Source organism: Erinaceus europaeus, chromosome X (assembly GCF_950295315.1).
Source record: "Erinaceus europaeus chromosome X, mEriEur2.1, whole genome shotgun sequence".
In the NCBI taxonomy this organism is placed as follows: Eukaryota; Metazoa; Chordata; class Mammalia; order Eulipotyphla; family Erinaceidae; genus Erinaceus; species Erinaceus europaeus.
Window position 1 is genome coordinate 123,102,049 of NC_080185.1, and position 18,997 is coordinate 123,121,045.

The window sequence follows — 18,997 nt, forward strand, 5'->3', positions numbered from 1 at the left end:
TGTCTCCGCATCAATAAGCAGTTCTGAGACTCCAGCAGGCTGCTGCTCCAGAATTCAACTCAACCCAGCTCATTTCTGACACCATCTACCTGGAGATAGTTCCGGATTCTACAAGCAGAAGGGTTCAGTTTCCCGAAACCGCTCTCCACTTGTCTGCTGCAAGCTTCTGACCGACTGGCTACACATACCAGCTTCCCAGAACACTCTCCTTACTAGGTCACCGACTAGCAGCAAAGACTCGGGAGCAGCCAGATAGAAGAGGTGAGGCAAGCTATGGGAGGAAAGGCCCTCTTGTGATACACCAGTCTCCCCAAGACTCCACAAGCCCACACACCCAGAAGCTCTCTGTAAGCCCTTGCTTTTGGCTTCACTACTTAAGCAAGATTGACCCCATTGCTGTCCAATGGCAAGTGAACTCAACCTCCAGCCCACCTCTCCCCCTCAGAGGTCTGGAGATGAGACTACAAAAGTCCCATCCCTCTGTTCAAGCTGGCTTCCCTAGTAGCCAGGCCCATTTCTGAGTGTTTTTTGAAAGTTACCTTCATTCACATAAGAGATACTCTGGGTGTTCAGGAAATCCCAAGATTTGGGGGATCTCTGAGCCAGGAACTGTGGATGAAAAACAAATGTGGACGAGACATTACCTAAGTATTTCATATAAATTACAGTATCACAAAATAGTGCCTGGACGACTTGATTTCCTTTCAAAGGTATACAGATCAGTGAAAAAAATTTCTCTCTCTTTTAACCAGAGCACTGCTCAGTTCTGGCTTATAGTGCTGGGGACTAAACCTCAGGCATGAGGGTCTCTTTGTATGACCATTATGCTGTCTCCCCCCCCTCACCCCCGTGAAAAATTTTGTGGAAGCTTAAGGAATAAGCAGCACCGAAAACAAAATCTCCCCATTTTGTTAGTCGAGCAAGTATCACTGGCAAAAACAATTCAGTTCATGTTAGCAGAGGGAAGTGCTGTTCCTCTAGGATCTTAAGGGACAGACTAAACCCTGCTGGTGTTGAGAACTGGGCAACCGTGAGTCAAACATTCCAAGCCGTAGGTCCTGGGGAAACCCGCCCATCCCCGCCCAGGCAAGCTGGGATGTTGCTCACCCTAAGAGTGGTGCTGTCACTTACTGTCAGTTTCATTAGAGAACTTTGCCAAGATGTCCTTTTGGGGAAGTGAAGTTGGGGATGCATTCGAGTTCAGCTATCTTGGCTTACCTGGTGTGCAGTTTCTAAAGGTCATTCTGAAGAGGGAAACTCAATGGAAGACTCGTCACAAGACCTGAGATGCCTTCTTCTTAAGTATTTTCAGGATGGACCACATTTGTGGCTCTGCAATTTGGTGACCATTAAGACCGTGGTCAGCACACTAACTTCTAGCCCGATTTGTAAAATTTGGGGGTTAGAACCCCTACACTTCACATGACTAGGAAGAGCACTGAGTGAGTGAGTTAATATAGTCAAGATTTAAAATTGCACCCGGCCATGTAAACATCATCTTCTCTTTTGATCACCAAAGGGTTTGGTGTTGACTCGTGAGATGTTACAAGATGTTAAGAGCACACTGTGCTACTTCAAGAACCTGATGGAAAAGCCCATTTTTACCTAACTACATTGTGTGTGTGGAGGGGGGAAGAAATCACACTGGGTGACACATGAAGTTTTTATTGAGAATTTTGTGTCTCACAGAGAATCCATGGGCCGTTAGTTACATTATGTGAACAAGTCGAGCAGCACACATGGTTACCAAAAGTCATCTGCTTCTTGATGAGAAAAACCTGTGAAACTGAATTGAGACAAGTTTAAATATGTTTCAACTTCTCTTTGAATTTATGCAGGGCCCTACTTGATGTTCTTACCCCTTCCCCTATGACTCGTATCAGGAGCGATTTTATAAGTTTAAAAATACAATCATGGGGGCTGGGAGGTGGCACATCCAGCTGAGCGCACACATTGCAGTGCGCAAGGACCCAGGTTCAAGCCCTCTGTCCCCACCTGTAGGGTGGAAGTTTCACAAGTGGTAAAGCAGCGCTGCAGGTCTCTCTCTCTCTCTTCGCCCTCCTCTCCCTCCCTCCCCTCCTTCCCACTTCCCTATCAATTTATGTCATTATCCAAAATAAATAAAAGATATTTTTAAAAGCCACAATCATGGAACTGTAGGTGCCTGAGCAGTAGAGTACATGTCTCACATTCGTGAGCCCCTGGGCTCCATCCTCAGCAGAATGAACAGGAAACAGACAGTCTTCCTTGAAGTCACTAATCTTAATTGAGTCAATACTTTTAACAAGCAACCTTAAATGGCTGAACACTTCCTCTGGTGACAAAGCAAACAACGTGACAATGATTTGTCTAAATACAAAGCGGGGGACACCATACCTTTCATCTCTGTCACTAGATGATAGTGTGTCCACTTGTGAGACATCTTTGACACTCTTTCTTAAAATCTAAGACAAAGAAGGGAAAGGAGTTTTTGAAGTTAGGTAGGTACTGATTTTATTAAATAATTATCCACTAACTCTTTGAATACACACTCAATTTAAGCACCAAAAAGGAGGTGGCATTGCAACAAGGAACTCAGCAAGCACATCAAAATAAACTGTCTGGCATGCATTCTCGAGACCTGTAGTCTTCACACTTTCAGCCAATGCTAATGTCTTTGAGTCATGCATCAGTCAATGACGGTGACTCTATTAAATTTCTTTCTTGACCTTAAAACAAGGAAATAACACAACTCTAAGAAACACTGAGGAGCCTAATGTCTTTGATCTTTTACCCAAAGCAAAAGTAGGGAAATCTAGTCAAGAGTTTGTTCCACTGAAAAGACTTCCGATTTTCTGTGCTTTTTCTTTTTCCTTCTGGTGGAGAAGGCACGTCCCTTTCCCTGGCTTGTCTCAACCACAAAAGCCACAGTGCCTGGTACCCAGCACCAACACCTTATCTGCTGCCTCCTGGACTTGGTTGTCTTGCTCTATGATTTTCATGTATTTCTCTAAGGGATTTCCACCTCCAGCTGGTTCAGCTTTCACGTCTTGGGTACTCATTTCTAATTCCTTTTCCATCTCAATCTTCAGAGACTCCTCAATCATTTTCTGTGAAATAGATTGGCAGAAAAATAAAAAATATATATATAAACCTGAAAAGACTTTTTAAGACTTTAAAAATGTCTAGTAGTATTTGAGCCTTATCCCCAATGCACTGACAGACGCTTGGTGGTTTATTTCACTCTCTCTGTCAAAAAAAAAAAAAAAGTTAATAGAGTCTCCTTTTATTTTAATGAAGAAGTAGAGAGAGAGAGAGAGAGGTACCAAAGTACAGCTCTGGCAGTTGGTAGTGGTGGGGATTGAACCTGGGACCTCAGAGGTTCAGGCATGAAAATCTTTTGCAGAACCATTATGCTTTCTGCCCAGTCCTAGATTTCATTCTTTAAATACAAGTTACACGCCAGGGACATTCTTTTTTTCACTAATGTCACCCACCATCAAAAGGAGAAAACAAACACATCATCTCGATGAAGGACACCTCATCTACCTGAAGTGCCCTGTGCTTTAGACCCACGTAAGCCAAGTGTGCAAGGGCCAGTCTCGTGAAGATTAGTTTCTGTGAGATTCGGCAGATAGGAGAAGTGGCAGAGCGGTTCACCTATCTGGGAGCATAAGCAAGAGAGAGAGAAGGCCAGAAGAGAACCAGAGAGAGGAGGAGGGGCAGGAGACTCGCCTCCACTGGCTCGAGTCCCAGCCTGCTGCTCTTGGGTCTCCCCGCTTTATACGGCACGTACAGAAGGAGTGCCCAGAAGCTAAGCATAGTCTGCCTCCCTTCTGGGCTTGTTTTTCAGACCAGACAAGAATGCATGCTAAGGAGTCTGCAAAAACACAAACAAAAAACAGCCAGTTGCTAACAAAGTCATAGGAGCGCCACGCAGGAGTCGGGCAGTAGCGCAGCGGGTTAAGCGCACGTGGCGCGAAGCGCAAGGACCAGCTCAAGGATCCTGATTCGAGCCCCGGCTCCCCACCTGCAGGGGAGTCGCTTCACAGGCGGTGAGTGAAGCAGGTCTGCAGGTGTCTGTCTTTCTCTCCCCTTGTCTTCCCCTCCTCTCTCCATTTCTCTCTGTCCTATCCAACAATGACGACATCAATAACAACAATAACTACAAAAGCAATAAAAAGGGCAACAAAAGGGAAAATAAATAAATAAATATCATTTTTTCTTTAAAAAAAAAAAAAAAAAGGAGTGCTATGCAGGCCTTCCCAGGGCTCTGAAGAGGACTAGGGTGCCTACGGCAGAATTTTATGAGCTAGCTGCCACTCGTGACCCGAGGGCACACTGAGGACTCATCTTTCTTGCCAAGAGAGTGAGGCTGAGTGGAGATGTAACGGAGACATGAGTCAGCATTACCCGTTCTTGATCCAATCTTTCAAGTTCTCTTCGTTCCCTTTCCAGAGTTTCTTGTCGTTCATTCTGCCTTCTTTCTTCTCTCTGCTTTTGTTCCTTTGCTTGCTGTTCCCACATTTTCTCTCCTTTATTTTCACCGATTTGTTTCTGATATATACCTAATAGGACAGAAAATAAAGAGCAAGTAGTTTCCCACAGATTTTTCAAAAGAACGTGAGACCAGTTTGCAAGCTGCCTGTCAAATTCAGGAAGACCCCCACCACACTTTTAGATGGCTCCGAGGGCTGGTGTGGTCTCAAGCTGCTGGTCCACTTCAACAGCTCCCAGGCCCACTCCTAGCAGCGCGCCCAGCCTTCTCCTTAGCTGAGGTTACTACACACCCCTTCACCACGACAGACTGAACCCCTCCCTCGCTTCATTCTCATCTCCTCCTCTGCACCAGCTCCTCCCTCCTACGCCTGTCAGGAGGCAAATCCCACATCTCTGCCTATTGTTTCCGGCCTTCCCAGCAGTCGTGTCTTTAGGGTTCAGATCTCCCCACCATTCCCCACTGTTTCTGCTTCTCAGCCTCTCAGTCTCCTAGTGGCACGCAAGTCTCTTCTACCCAGAGCCACAGCCAAACCAGCCTCTGCCCGTCACCCTTGGAGCTGCTCCCTTCCTGAGGCGCCAGCTAGCATCTCTGCGCTCATCATACCGCGTCCTCTGCTCTAGTCATGATCTCGCCCCTGCCTCACATGGGAGTTTCTAACAGGCTCCCTGCCATCAACACATGGAAACCCCGCAGCATGGGCTTTACTCCAGAAGTTAGCACCTGGGCAGACGACCTCACCACTGTGTCCTGGAACCCCACCTCTCCAGAGCCCCGCCCCACTAGGGAAAGACAGGAACAGGCTGGGGGGATGGGTCAACCTGCCAGCATCCATGTTCAGTGAAGAAGCAATTACAGAAGCCAGACCTTCCACTTTCTACACCCCATAATGACCGTGGGTCCATACTACCGGAGGGATAAGAACAGGAAAGCTATCAAGGGAGAGGATGGGATACAGAACCCTGGTGGTGGGAATCGTGTGGAATTGTACCCTTCTTATCCTACAGTCTTGTCAATATTTTTTATCTTTTATTTTATAAAAGAATTTTAAAAAGAAGTTAACACCCGAGCTTTAGTCCTACTCTCTCTACTACATCCACTCAGCCCCTGGGGCTTGGCGGTTCCTACTGCTGCCTGGGGGTCTGATCACCAGCACCTAGAGTGAAGGGATCACTAGTCACAGGTTACTAAAGTAACCTGCCTTCCTCAGCCCCCATCACTTCCCTGGAAATGCTGAATCTGCTGGTCGCTCTCTGCTCTAGGGAAGTCCAAACCCTCAACGATCTGGGCTTCTGTTCCAGGTTATGAAGCCCAAAGACTGACTGTTAAAAACCCTGACAATCTACATATTGCACCTCAGAGGCAGACCCCTGTGCACACAGCTGATTCCTTTACTCTGCTACGTTTTCACTCCTGACTCACTACTCACGTCTCTGAAAACTGGCTGTCTACTAGCTCTGCTCTCCAGAGGCTGCCATGCCCACTGAGGAAGGCCTCACCAACAGCTTTCTGACTGTCCCATTCCCCCTTCTAGAAAGTCCAGAAGCAGGGCCTGGGGTGGTTCACAGTTGTGGGCACAGCTCTCAAAAAAGTGCCAAGCATAGAAAGGCTCTTGAAGTTGTTTTGGTGTTTCCCAAAGCAGATTTGCTCCGGAATCAGCAGTTAACCCTTTCAAAACTCTGCTGCTGCTTCTGGCTGTTCCTGTATTCCTGAGTACACCCACTGACACCAAGAAACTGCCTGCAAGAGGCTTCGCCTGGGTTCTGGAGATGATACTTGCCCAGTGTTTAGGAGAGTCTGAGGGGTGCTTTTACCAGTGGGACTTCCTTTCTACTTGAGGCTTAAGCACTATGGATCAAGCAAAAAAGAATCCGGTTGCAGCCTGGAAGGCAGCTCAGACCTCCCCTCCAGCTCAACTCCCTCTGCCCACACACACTGGGGAGGAAGTGGGCATCCGGACAAGGTACGAGGAAAGAGGTGGTTTTCCTTCAGTGTCAGCTTCCATGAGAACTGAAAGAGAAAAGGTTTTCTGTCCTCTGAAGACACATGGGAGGCAAGCGCGGGGGGAAAAGCACGATTCAAATGGCCCCGTGCCGTTAACTAGGCGTGGTGGGAGGAGCCATCATTCCAGCTTTCCTCCGCGACTTGCCAAGATGAGGCTCTCACAGAATGGCTTTGCAAGCATATCTTCAGCAACAGGTAACTGCTATGTTACCCTTTGAAATAAACATGCTTGTTTTTCTGTTTTTAGACTGCCACCAGGGACACTGCCATAGCTCGGTCCACCCTGCCAGTGGCAGTTCTGTCCCCCTTTTTTGATACAGACAGAGAGAAACTGAGAGAAGAGGGGGAGATAGAGAGGAAGAGAGAAAGAAAGGCACCCGAAACCATGCTTCACTGCTCATAAAGTTCTCCCCAGCAGGTGGGAACTAGGGAATTGAACCCAGGTCCTCGTGAATGGTGATGTGTGCACTCTACTGGGTGAGCCACTGCCTGGACCCAGAAACATCATTTCTATTTTTATTTATTTATTTAACCAGAGCACTGCTCAGCTCTGGCTTATGGTGGTACGGGGGATTGAACCTGGGACTTCAGAGCCTCAGGCATAAGAGTCTCTTCGCATAAGCATTATGCTATCTACCCCTACCCCCAAAACACATTTTTAAAAACTTACTGCATTTTTCTCCTAAGATAAGAGTTTCACATGTGGGGGTAGAGCGGTAGCGGGTTAAGTGCACATGACACAAAGTGCAAGGACCAGTGGAAGGCTCCTGGTTCGAGCCCCCGACTCCCCACCTACAGGGGGATCGCTTCACAGGTGGTGAAGCAGGTCTGCAGGTGTCTAGCTTCCTTTCCTCCTCTCTGTCTCCCTTCCTCTCTCCATTTCTCTCTGTCCTATCCAACAACAGCAGCAATGACATAGCAATAATAATGACAACAACAAGGGTTAACAACAAGGGCAATAAAACAGTGAAAAATGGCCTCCAGGAGCAGTGGATTTGTAGTGCAGGCACCGAGCCCTAGCAATAACCCTGGAGGCAAAGAAAAAAAAAGTTTCACATGACATAGAGACAGAGAGGTGTCAAGAGCATCATTCCAGTTTTTGTAGCACCTGGATCCAACTGGAAGCTTCAGGCATGGAAGTCAAAGCACTCTACCAGTATTTCCCTGGCTGCAAAAATGTCTTTTTGTTTTTCAATGCAACTTGAACAGGAAGACTAAATGAAAAGTATTTTTGCTTAGAGACTTTTCTCGTCAGCACTGTCTTCCTATGTTCAAACGTGGAGTGATTGGCAAGTCATTAACGGTGAGAATACCCTAACAAAAGCTCTGATAATCCCTGCTGATGACAAGTCTTTCCCTGGCTGAGGAGAACTCCATAGAACGCACACAGGATGGTGCTCAACAGCAGCCATGTGAAGTGTCAGGCGACACCCCACTTACTTGAGCAGTGAAAGGTGGGTTTGGCAGGCACAGCGGCGGCCACAGTGTCCATGTGTGGCATGTCACCAGCAGGATAAAGTCCATCCGCTTCAAACTGCTGGGGCGCAGCCCCTGCATCTACAGAAGGAACAAACAAATTGTGAGTCCTCAATAAAAGCAGCTAGAGAGAGGAATTCCATGCAGTGTGGCATCACTAACATGGGCCCTGAAGTGGCAGTCAAAGCAACCGGGCCGGCCCGCTCGCTCCTTGTAGACTGACTATGCTTCCAACATAGCTTGCCAGTGAGTTTATTCATTCACAAAATTTGACTTGTTATACAGTAAAACTTCCTGTGAGAGAATTCACCTGCCCTATGCTGATCATTTGCATTCTATTCAAATATCAGTGAATTCAAAATGTTTGTAAGAACTTGGAAGACCTGAGCACAGAACTTCCAGGAGGCGTGGCTACGGACTAACGGGGAACAGCAAAGACTCTCCTCCCAAAGAAACAAACATTGACAACCTTCGAACCCACAAACTTCACTAAATCGCGGCTGGACATCTGCAGACATCAAGGTGCTGGGGTGTGTGTGTGTATGGGCTGAGAGGGGACACGGGACTGAAGCCAAGCACCCTGGAGCTACGGTGACAAACAGCGCCACTTGCCAACAGCAGCCAAGGCTGTGCAGGGTGCTGAGCTTTGGCCCATGGTCTCGGGAGTGAAAGTCTGAACTGGTGGTGAGGTCACACCACAGTAGCAGGGGATCTGCCTGACAGTCTGGCCTGCCTCCTCCCCACCAAACTCAGGTCTCAGTGTCTACTCAGAAGGTCATTCGCAGCAGCTGGCAGCTGACGGCCTGTGGTAAACTGAGCCCTGCTTCTTCCAACACAACTGCCACCTAGTAGCAAACCCCAGTGGCCTGAACTCAGACTGAAATCTGAAGTTTATTTATTTATTTTTTAAAATAATTTATTTCTTTATTGGGGAATTAATGTTTTACATTCAACAGTATGAAGTTTATTTTTATTAGTGATTTAATACTGATTTACAAAATTACAAGATAACAGGTACAACTCCACACCATTCCCAGCACCAGAATTCTGGACCCCCGATCCCTCCATTGGAAGCTACAGCAGTTCTCCTAAGGTTGCAGATAAGGGTCAACTATTATTCCTACAACTATCTGACTATATTTGCCCTTATTTTGAGACTGAAATCTTACAGAGAAGCCATGTATATACTCTAGACAGAGTTAAGCACAGATCAAGGAAGCAATAAGAAATATAGCCTCACGACTCACCCCCACCCCCTACGATATAAGCAGGTGAAATCTAGTAATTATAACAATAGCACCAGCTGTTGGCTCAGCAACAACTGGCACAATACATACACAGACAATAGAAATAGCAAAAAACCAACTTCAGAACATGAGTACTCAAAGAGACAGAGAGGAAAGAGAAGGCCCCCAGGGAGTTTTAGCTAGCGAGAGACTGACTCTCAGAGGAAGACTAGCAAGAACTCACTGCGCGGTCTCTCCACGAGTCTAAGCACAGTACTGAGAAGTATCCTGAGCGAGTAACCTCTGCTGAGCCTTTAGCTGTTCCCAGTGACACTTACAAATGAGCGGGTGAAACTCAGGAGGCTAAACTACAGGCTCTACACTGAGAGACTTCGCCAGCTGAAGGACACTGCCTTCTCCTGCACCCAGCTAGACATCTCAGCTGTGGGCCCCCAGGAAAGCCCTCGGAGGCGGGGCTCGGGAGACCGGCCCTCGATTCTGACCTAATAGTCCTTCACCTTCATCCTTGCATGAAGGATGAGTTTTCTCATCTTGAGGGAGTCGGCCGAGTTAGTGCGGTCTGGGGTGGAAGGGGGTGGCCACTGCCACCTTCATACTCCATACGTAGGAGAAATTTCTTCAAAATCCCTTTTCATGGTCTGGAAGGACACACAGACTTGCAAACATGAGGTCTTGAGTTCGATCCCCAGCACTGCATGTCAGTGATGTTCTGGCTCTGTGAGTGCCTCTCCCTCTTTCTCTCTCAATAAATAAAATTTTACCAAAAAAAAAAAAATCACTTCTTTCCCAGGTCAAGGAGAAAAACATCATCAGTCATGAAACAAAGATTCATGTCTGAAGCTCTGAGGTCCCAGGTTCAACCTCCAGCACCACCATCAGCCAGAGTTGAGCAGTGCTCTGGTAAAATAATAATAATAATAAAATAAAAATCTTTTTTTTCCATCTGAGCAGGTTCCACCTGCACTGTCCCTGTGGCCGCACCCACGCTGGGCCGGGCCCTGTGCACGTTCTCACTGGCGTCGGGCTGAGCTCAGGGGCAGTGGCTACGGCCTTCTAGTCCTCCAGGGCTCTACTTTTTCCATGTGAGAAAGGACTGGGGCACAGAAAGCCTCACTTGGTTGGAACCTTGAGACATGTAGACCCACATCTTATTACAAGCCACTCCCAAAGCAGTTTGAGACAAGACGTGCACCAGCTCCTAACAAAGAGTTTGGGGAAATGTACAGTATCTGCGAGGAAAGTAGCCTTTTTGCAAAATCATTATTGTCAAATTTAAACTGCCAGTTAATAACAAGACAGGGAAGGAATTTAAACTGGCAGTCATTTTGTGCCTGATATGAGTAGTCCTTCCCTTGGGGACTTCAGTCGCAGTGCTCCGACTGGTGAAGAACTGGAGACATTTCTTTTCTGCAAGTGGACTGTGAGCTTTGACCTGGGAACCTGGGGAAGAGCCTCTGGGCCAGTTCCCCGGACCAACGGCACTGCTAACTGTTCTTAGAGATGTGCTTCTACAGCGCTCAAAAATGTCCTCTTCCCTGCAAGCATCAGAGGCTCCCAGGTTCCCTTCCTGGCAGTGGTGACATTAAGTTCCAGGAAACAGGAGGCCTCAGGAGTGGCCAAGCTGCCTGGACTCAGAGGCTCCTGAGAAATGCAGTCTGCTGGAGTAAGGGACGGCCTGCCAAGGGAACGCTGGGGTCACCAGGGGCTACCTATCTCCAGCCACTCTAAACAGCACCCCAACAGCTCAAGTCTGAGCACCCTGCTCTGTTCGAGCTGGCCAAGGAGAAGATGAAATCCCAGGAGGTTCTCTCTGCTCTCACAGGGCCCCACAATTCCATCTTGGACCCTCATCTTGGATGAGGTGCTGAATATCAGGGATAAAAACAAGCTGTGAAGGGCTGAGGGAAACATTAAGAAACCTTCTAGCCTGTACCTGTGACATTGGGAGAGCTACTGCGGCTTCCAATGGACTGAATGGGGACACGAACTCTGACAGTGGGAACCGTAAGTAATTATGTCCCTAATATCTTATAATTTTGTAAATCAATATTAAATCACTAATGCAAAATACATTTTAAAAATTAAATTAAATTACAATTACAATTTAAAAAGAAGAAGAAACCTTACAGAACTCTGACAGTTTCCGAGCAGAAGTGAAGATGTATTTACACCGAAGCCTTTAATCTGGAGTCGTTCCTGTTACATAGTTTGGTCTCACTGTGGAAATACTTCAGTGTTATCAAGGGGAGGGGATGGGATACGGAGTTCTGGTGGTGGGAATTCTGTGGAGTTGTACCCCTCTTATCCTATGGTTCTTGTCAGAAATAAAAATTATTAAAAAAAAAAAAGAAATACTTAAGTCTTAAAATTTTTTCACGGGGGTCAGGTGTTAGCGCAGCAGGTTAAGCACATGTGGCACAAAGCACAAGGACTTGTATAAGGATCCTGGTTGGAGCCCCCAGCTCCCCACCTGCAGGGGAGTCGCTTCACAGCCTGTGAAGCAGGTCTGCAGGTGTCTATCTGTCTCTCCCCATCTTCCCCTCCTCTCTCCATTTCTCTCTGTCCTATCCAATAACGAGGACATCAATAACAATAATAACTACAACAACAATGAAAAACAACAAGGGAAACAAAAAGGAAAATAAATAAATATTTAAAAACTTGTTTATTTTTTTTTACATTTGAACAACTGTGGATTTACTTGTAGTTACCGGATATCCCTATACATTACATTACATGGGAAACTTTGTCAGCTACATGTGGGTAAGAGTCACACTAAGTATCACTGTAAGTAAGTGACTTTTAAAGTTAAAGCATTTTTCTGTGCCTCTGGATTTTGACTTCAGAGTATACGTTTTCTAGATGGTACCTCGAATGCCACATTGAACCCAATCCCACTGGAGTGCCACTGTAAACTGGGTGTAGGTGGAAAGTGTAGTCACACTTCGCCTTAGTGCTTTCTCCTCACATTTTGCTACCACAGGGGATAGAGTGACGCTTCTCAGGACCATGGCTCCTCCACATTATGTTACTGGGAAGCACGGGGGTTTTAGTACAGCATGCCCTCAAGCTACACAGATGAGCTACCTAACACAATAAAAGGTGGATGCTGAGTAAGTAAATGAGTCAGACAGTACCAAACTAGGTGACTTAAGCATTCACTTAACCTAGCTGAAACTTTCAAATTATTGCCATCCCAAAATGTTTAAGAATACATCAGTCAAAAAAAAGAAGGAGGAGGAGGAGGAAGAGGGGGGGAGAGGAGGAGGAGGGGGGGAGAGGTGGAGGAGGAGGAGGAGAAGGAGGAGGAGGAGAAGAAGAAGAGGAAGAGGAAGAGGAAGAGGAGGAAGAGGAAGAGGAAGAGGAAGAGGAAGAAGGAGGAGGAGGAGGAGGAGGAGGAGGAGAAGGAGAAGGAGAAGGAGAAGGAGAAGGAGAAGGAGAAGAAGAAGAAGAAGAAGAAGAAGAAGAAGAAGAAGAAGAAGAAGAAGAAGAAGAAGAAGAAGAAGAAAACACATCAGCCAGACACACCCCTGGAAATCTCGGCTAGAAAAATGAGGTGGGGACTGGGGATACAACTCAGTGGTAGAAATCTTTACACGTGAGGCCCCGGATTCAACTCTTGGTGCGTGCACACACACAAGCACACACGAAGACGTGATCCTTACATATTTGTGATTTTATCACTAAAGTAAAAAAAAAAAAAAGTCCTCGTTTGTCACTGCTTTGGCTTTTGTAACGTTTCATAAGAACTAAGTTTAACACATTTGCAACGATAAAAACCAATACTTGGAGCTGAACTTACACTGAGAAGATGATTCACACTCTTCATTATCCTTAAAAGTTAGCTTGTCTTCATCTGAAAACTCACTTCTGTCTTGAAGGTCAGCTCGTCTTTGAAAAAAACTGGATTGGAAGGATAAAATTCATGAATGGTGATGCTTTAAGAAAGTAAAACCCACAAGCATAAAGAAATGAAAAGCCTTTTGTGACTAGAAAAACAGCCTTGAAAATTCTTTTTCAATGGCTCAGAGGGAAACAAGAAAAAGCTACGCTGTATCAGGCACACACTCACCACACAGCAGGCAGGGCTGCAGCAATGGATCCATGTCAACGCAGCCACAACTGCCCCACGCTGTGAGGCGGGCACCAAGAGTGACGCTGCACTCTCCATTCTAGCGCCAGAAATACAGCTTTCAAGGAGCACACGCTGCCGTCTTGAGAAAGACAGTTCTGCACACACTCATCATGAGCCGTCTCGAGATGCACCAGGCCCTGTGCACCGAGGCACCCTACCCAGACTTGGGGGTGTCTTGTCTCTCTTCTTCACTTTCTCATGAAAGGGTGGTATGTCCACATGCTAGACAGCCAAATGTGACAGTTGCCAACTCTGGACAGCAGAACTCAGTCACCTTGCAGACAGCCAGGCTTGAGACCAGCACCTAATCAGACTCTGCTGCTTATGGGGCCAACCCCTGAGGACCAGACGTGAGCAGGGGGGCCTTTCTACAGGTGACCTGAATGCCAGCCTGGGCAAGTCATCACCCAGCATGCTTCAGCAATCTTACCCTACCTCAGAGCCCACTGTTACTTAAAGTTGATTCAGTGACATACTGATTTGTCTTATTCGTCTTACATTTAAGTGTCAAATATTTGAACATTTTTAAATGATGTGTGAAACTTTTTAGGTTTAAATTGAATTCTCTGACTTGCATGGGTTTTACCCCTTATTTTTCTTTTATCTTTGCATATCAAGTCTATTCATGGCAGTGTGAAGATGCCCAGTTCATCGATACTGCGTCATAGCGCCTCTTACATGTTTCATGCTCAGTGAACAAGCAGAAAGCGCTCATCTGCTGAAAGGAGTCTTATTTCCAGGTGATTCAAGTGACCCTCAGATATCACAACCATCCTCTAGCTGGACTGAAAATGCTATACAGCCATGTGGGCTTTAACGTCATGTAATAATAGTCAGCAGATGAAGGCTGAGGCCCTTCACAGCTACCCAGACTCAGCTCAGGACACGCAGAGCGCGGCACATACCCAGACTGCTCCAGCGTGCCAGACAGCGAGTGGATGGAAAGGCTGCGCCTAGACTCGGCTGGTGAAGGCTGGGGTGTTCTGTCAGGACAGGCGCTGGGAGCAGAGGCTTGGGAGCAGGCCAGGCCTAAGGAGCGCAAGGAACGAGAGTGCGAATATGAAAAATTGCATGACAAAGACAGCAATATGGTTTCTCAAGAGCTCTACTACTTTGGAAATAATTCTATTAACCTTTGCAAATAGTGGAGGGAGTGCGCTGCATTAGCAATCCACGAAAGTCACAACGCACCTAAGTAAAAGGGTGATGGCAACAGAAATGTAGAAAAACCATCCCAAAGGTGGGGGTGGGGTGGGGAGGAACACTGTCGCCTGCTCAATGCCTCAGCATTCCGAGCAAAACGCAAGGACTTGATGTCAACGGGCTTCTGGGCCATCCTTGCCAGGGGACACAGCAGTGCTCAACAGGGCAGCACAGGCTCAGAGAGCTTCCTGCTGTCCAGGGGCAGCCCAGACACAGGCCAGAGGCCCAGAAGCTGCAGGTGTGAGTCCAGGGCACCGGCCACCCTCTTCAGCAGCAGCTTACCTTCCAGATACATCTCCCCATCCAGGCTTCTCTTGGTTTTTGGAAGAGGCGTGGAGGACAGGCGTCTAGAAGACGTGCTTCTGCGCTGGGAGGCCATGCTGCCAGCTAGCAAGTCTAACACGTCGTTCTTTCCCTCTCTGAGTTCTCTGAGTGAGCCCACTCTGTCCGCTGACAAAAGGCATCTTTCAGGGGAACCTGAAGTGATGCTTTGGAGAGTCCCGACTGTGTGCAGGGGCTGTGGGATCTTGGCTGTTTGAGGGCTGCTGGCAGGGTGCAGGCTAGTTCTCTGGTGGTAACTGCGAAAGGCTTTCTCTAAGCGTTCAGCCTCCTGCTCCAGCTCCCTCATCCTGGCCTTTGTGTTGGCCACAAATTCAAGGTCAGAATCGGGGGAGCTCCCCTCCCTGCTCGCATTTAAAGCACAATTTGTGAGCCTTGGCACAACCGTGACTGCCATCAGCCTTCCCAGTTCTTGAGGACTCTTCAAGTAATCTCCACTGATGTTGTGGTGAGGCACCAGGCTGTCACTCACCAACCTGTTGGCGGAGCGCTCTATCAGGGACTGCTTTGGGTTGCGGTACACTTCATTCTCTAGGGCTAAGACGCAAGTGGGAAAGGCAAGAAAAAAAAAAGAAAAGAAGTAAGAATACCTGTTGAAAAATGAAAAGGAATAAAGCTACATGCCAAACAGTTGCTGAAGCCACAGGAATGGTCTCAGTTAGGAGCATTTATCGACAACTTTATGTGCCAACTAGGCCTTCCATAATACACAATGCTTTTACACAATCCTTCGTGTATGGACAGGAAATCCAAAAAGCTCTGACAACTGAAACATATTCATAATTTTGAGATCAAGAGGCAGAGAGAGGGTGTGTGAAAGGTGAACTTCCTTCAATGCAGTGAGGAATGGGCTCAAACCTGGGTTTGAATGATCCGAATTGATTTGGAGGCAAAGCCTGGTCAGACCTACACTCATCTGGCTGAAAAGCTTGACCTGACCTGATCTAAACTGCTTTCAATCCTTAGTTATTCCATCCTCACGGACCTGCTGGCATCTGACAGCACTGTGTCTCACTACAGCATGTGCCCCAGAAATCCCAGGGCTGTGGCAAAAATCCACAGTATGCAGCTGGAGTTTTCAATGATGGCAAAGGACAGAGGTTCTCAGTCGAGGGCCACAAACCTGACCTGTTCCCATTCTTCACATGAGGGTGAGGCTTGCGGAGGTCAAGGCACAGAGGTGTTGAGACCTAGAGCCACTGGGGTTTCTGAATGCAAAGCCAGAAAACATGTGACCACAGCCCTCCTGCAGGGCCTCCTCCATGACGCTTAAATAACAGTACGTGAAGAGGCAAAAGGGCCCCATCCTAATTTCTTTGGATAGAGACAGAGGTAGAGAGAGAGATCACACCGCCAAAGCTTCCTTCAAGGCAGTGGAGATCAGGCTGGAGCCCGGGTCGGGTCATCCACGTCTAAACTCACTCTTTGTGACTCGAGTGTGGCAAGCAGAGAACAGTTGGCATGAAAATAAGGAACAGAACAAAGAAATGAGTAAAGAGAGAAAGAGAAAAAGGAAACGAATGCGGGAAGAAGGGAGCAGGGGACGGGTGAGGACAGGGTACAATGGGGAACTGAGGGTGGTGCAGAAGCAGGAAGTGGGAGAAGCCAGTGGAGGAGAAGCTTCCTTTGAGCTTGAAAGCAGCTTGGGGAGGCGAGTGAGCTTCCCTACAGTCGCCTGGAAGAGGAGGGACAGACAGCATCACCCGCAGCGGGGGCGTGCAATACAGTGACAGCAGTAACCATGCCCTGAGTGTCCAGGCTCACGTCCATTCACCAAAGCATGGGAGCAAATGTCATTCTCATCACACAGGGGAAACTGAGGCCCAAGGACATTAAAGGAAGGTGCCCAAGGTCCAAGGAATAAACTCAGGAAACGCACAGCTGTCTGACTCTAGCAGAAGGCGCTTTTTGCTAGGCCAGCTGCTTTTCCCAGCTCTGCGCAGTAGTGGGGGAGTACAGAAAGCGGCTCAATGGTTACCAGCCTTAGCGTTGTCGAAGCAACAAGTGCGAAAGGCAAGCCTAGGTCCAGGCTACACCAGGAACTGTGTGCCACCACTGCCAGTGCCACACGAGCCTATAAGGGGCAGGAGGGCCTCCCAAGCCACAGGGCAGCTGTGAAAGCATGACACGTTAGCTGACAGGCAGGGTGGTCTTCCTGAAATGGACAAGTTCTACCTTTCAGGTACCACACATTCCCAGGGCTTCTCCCCTAGTGTGAGAAATACTGAAACTTCAATAATCAACTTTACGTTCACACATGTGAGCAACTTACGTACGCATTCATAGGCTAAAAAGATTCTAACCTGTCTGCGTTTGTCTCAGTTGTGATTTTAAGTCCGTAACCTGCATGGTTAACATCTTTACAGAAGCATCATAATCTAATATCTGGGCCTTCAACTGTGTAGAACGCTCAATCTGAAAAGATTTAGAGAAGATAAACGTTACCAAACAGCAAACCACAAGTCACTCCAAGAAAAGTGATTCTCTCTTGGGGCTAAGTCTCTTGTTCTGTTTTGCCAGTTCTGAGAAGCATTACACCCATCACCCAGAGTCCCTCTAATGCAGCAAAAGCAGGAGTGTAGTGAATAAAGCACTGGACTCTTATGGGTGAGGGCCTGAGGCCAGCCCCTGGCATCACATGTGCCTGCGCGATGCTCTAGTTCTCTCTCACTCACAAATAAATCAAGTAACAACTGAGAGCACACACAAGCCAGTTGGCTACCTCCCTTTTCACTCCTGTAACAGCCCCCACATGGCCTGCCCGACAGCCAGGTGAGTGGACAGCAATACTCACTTCACTTTGCAGCTGTTTCTGCAGAGCTTGCTTGTACGTTTCAAACTCCTTATGCTCGTATGCAATAGCATTTTCTGCTTTCTTTAATTCTTTCTGAAAAACTAGCATCTCGGGAGATGGCTGAGATATGCCTACGAAAATTTAAGAGAGGGTTTGGTCGCCACCAATCTGAAGCTCTCACAGTTCACTTAACAGCTAAGTGGTCTCACAATATCCTCCTCTTCTTTGTCAATAGACCCTTGATGATGTATTTATTCTATTGAAAAGACTACGAGAAATTAATCGAAAAGGGAGGAGTTTAGCGTATATGCCTGTGAATTCTTACTGTACTACAGAGTCCTACTCTAAGAAGAAGAACCCTTTCAAATCTTTCAATTAACTGAAAAGCCTGTCTGTCTTCTACCAAACACAGAGGGGACAGAAGAGGTCCTCTATCAAGTCTTGTGGATGACAGCCCTGGGGCTGCCTGCCCTGGGCACCTGTCAGCTGCACTCAGGGTGCACACCGGGAGTAGATGGTAGCCCCCTGGCGGACCACTGAAGGACTCTTTAATAATGGGGGCCATGTGTAGGGTAGTGATGAAGGATGGTGTAGTTCCTTAGGCTAGCACGAGGCCGCAATTTAACCACTCCCTGAGCCTGGGGAGTTGGGGAAGGAGAAATTCACTGAAATAGGAAGAGGGAACCAGCATGGAGCTTCGGTGAGGCTCTGGGGCAGCTCCAGGGCCACCCGGGCAAGGATGTGAGGCCTAATGACAACTGTGACTTCACTCTCCTTAGCCCCCTCCAACAGCTGGGAATGCCCCCACTGGCCAATCCTGAGAGGCAGATCTGCACGATTTAATCTTCATAAGCTTTCGGTGTTACTGACACTATTCATCATGGAACAGCAAGCCAAGGGGAAGTCGATGCGATCTGAGACTCTTCATTCTATAAAAATTTCATGGCGCCCTCCTTTATAGGTATAAAGCACAGTTCCATAACACTGGCCTAATCCAAGTTACAAAAACAAGCTAATTAGAAAGAGGGGGGGGGGCTTACGATTTAGGAGACGCGTGTTTTCATTTTTACTGTCCTCCAGTTGCTGTTTCAGTAGTTTGTTTTGCGCCTGGAGCTCCAGTTTCTCTTCCTTGAGTAGTGAATAGTCATTCATCTCTTTAATCTTTTCGTTCAGCAGGTGGTTTTTCTCGGTTAGTGCCAAAAGCTGGGCTTTGGCAGACTCTAACTCAAGCTGAAATTGGAAAAGGAAAACTTCTACTTGAATGGTGATTTGACTGCTCTGAAAGCTGGGTTTCACAACTTAACCAAGGTCACGTAACAGAA

At 47.4% G+C, this 18,997-nt stretch overlaps 1 protein-coding gene across 4 annotated transcripts in view; it reads right to left on the minus strand.

The window, feature by feature from the left end:
* Positions 1–1,649: 1,649 nt before the first annotated feature.
* The window catches only part of OFD1 (OFD1 centriole and centriolar satellite protein), a 57,945-nt gene continuing 40,597 nt past the window's right edge, over positions 1,650–18,997 (minus strand). For 3 of the 4 annotated variants that reach the window (XM_016185736.2, XM_060183034.1, XM_060183033.1), the window contains 11 exons: positions 18,716–18,905; positions 17,676–17,806; positions 17,185–17,296; positions 14,825–15,418; positions 14,245–14,368; positions 13,007–13,107; positions 7,922–8,038; positions 4,393–4,547; positions 2,934–3,089; positions 2,377–2,444; positions 1,650–1,786 (listed from right to left, as the gene is read on the minus strand). In XM_016185736.2, coding sequence (XP_016041222.2) covers positions 1,744–1,786; positions 2,377–2,444; positions 2,934–3,089; positions 4,393–4,547; positions 7,922–8,038; positions 13,007–13,107; positions 14,245–14,368; positions 14,825–15,418; positions 17,185–17,296; positions 17,676–17,806; positions 18,716–18,905 — 1,791 coding nt within the window. In that variant the 3' untranslated portion in view covers positions 1,650–1,743. Of the gene's footprint in view, positions 1,787–2,376; positions 2,445–2,473; positions 2,709–2,931; positions 3,090–4,392; positions 4,548–7,921; positions 8,039–13,006; positions 13,108–14,244; positions 14,369–14,824; positions 15,419–17,184; positions 17,297–17,675; positions 17,807–18,715; positions 18,906–18,997 lie in introns of those variants that run through there. The other variant, XM_060183032.1, reaches the window with a different exon arrangement.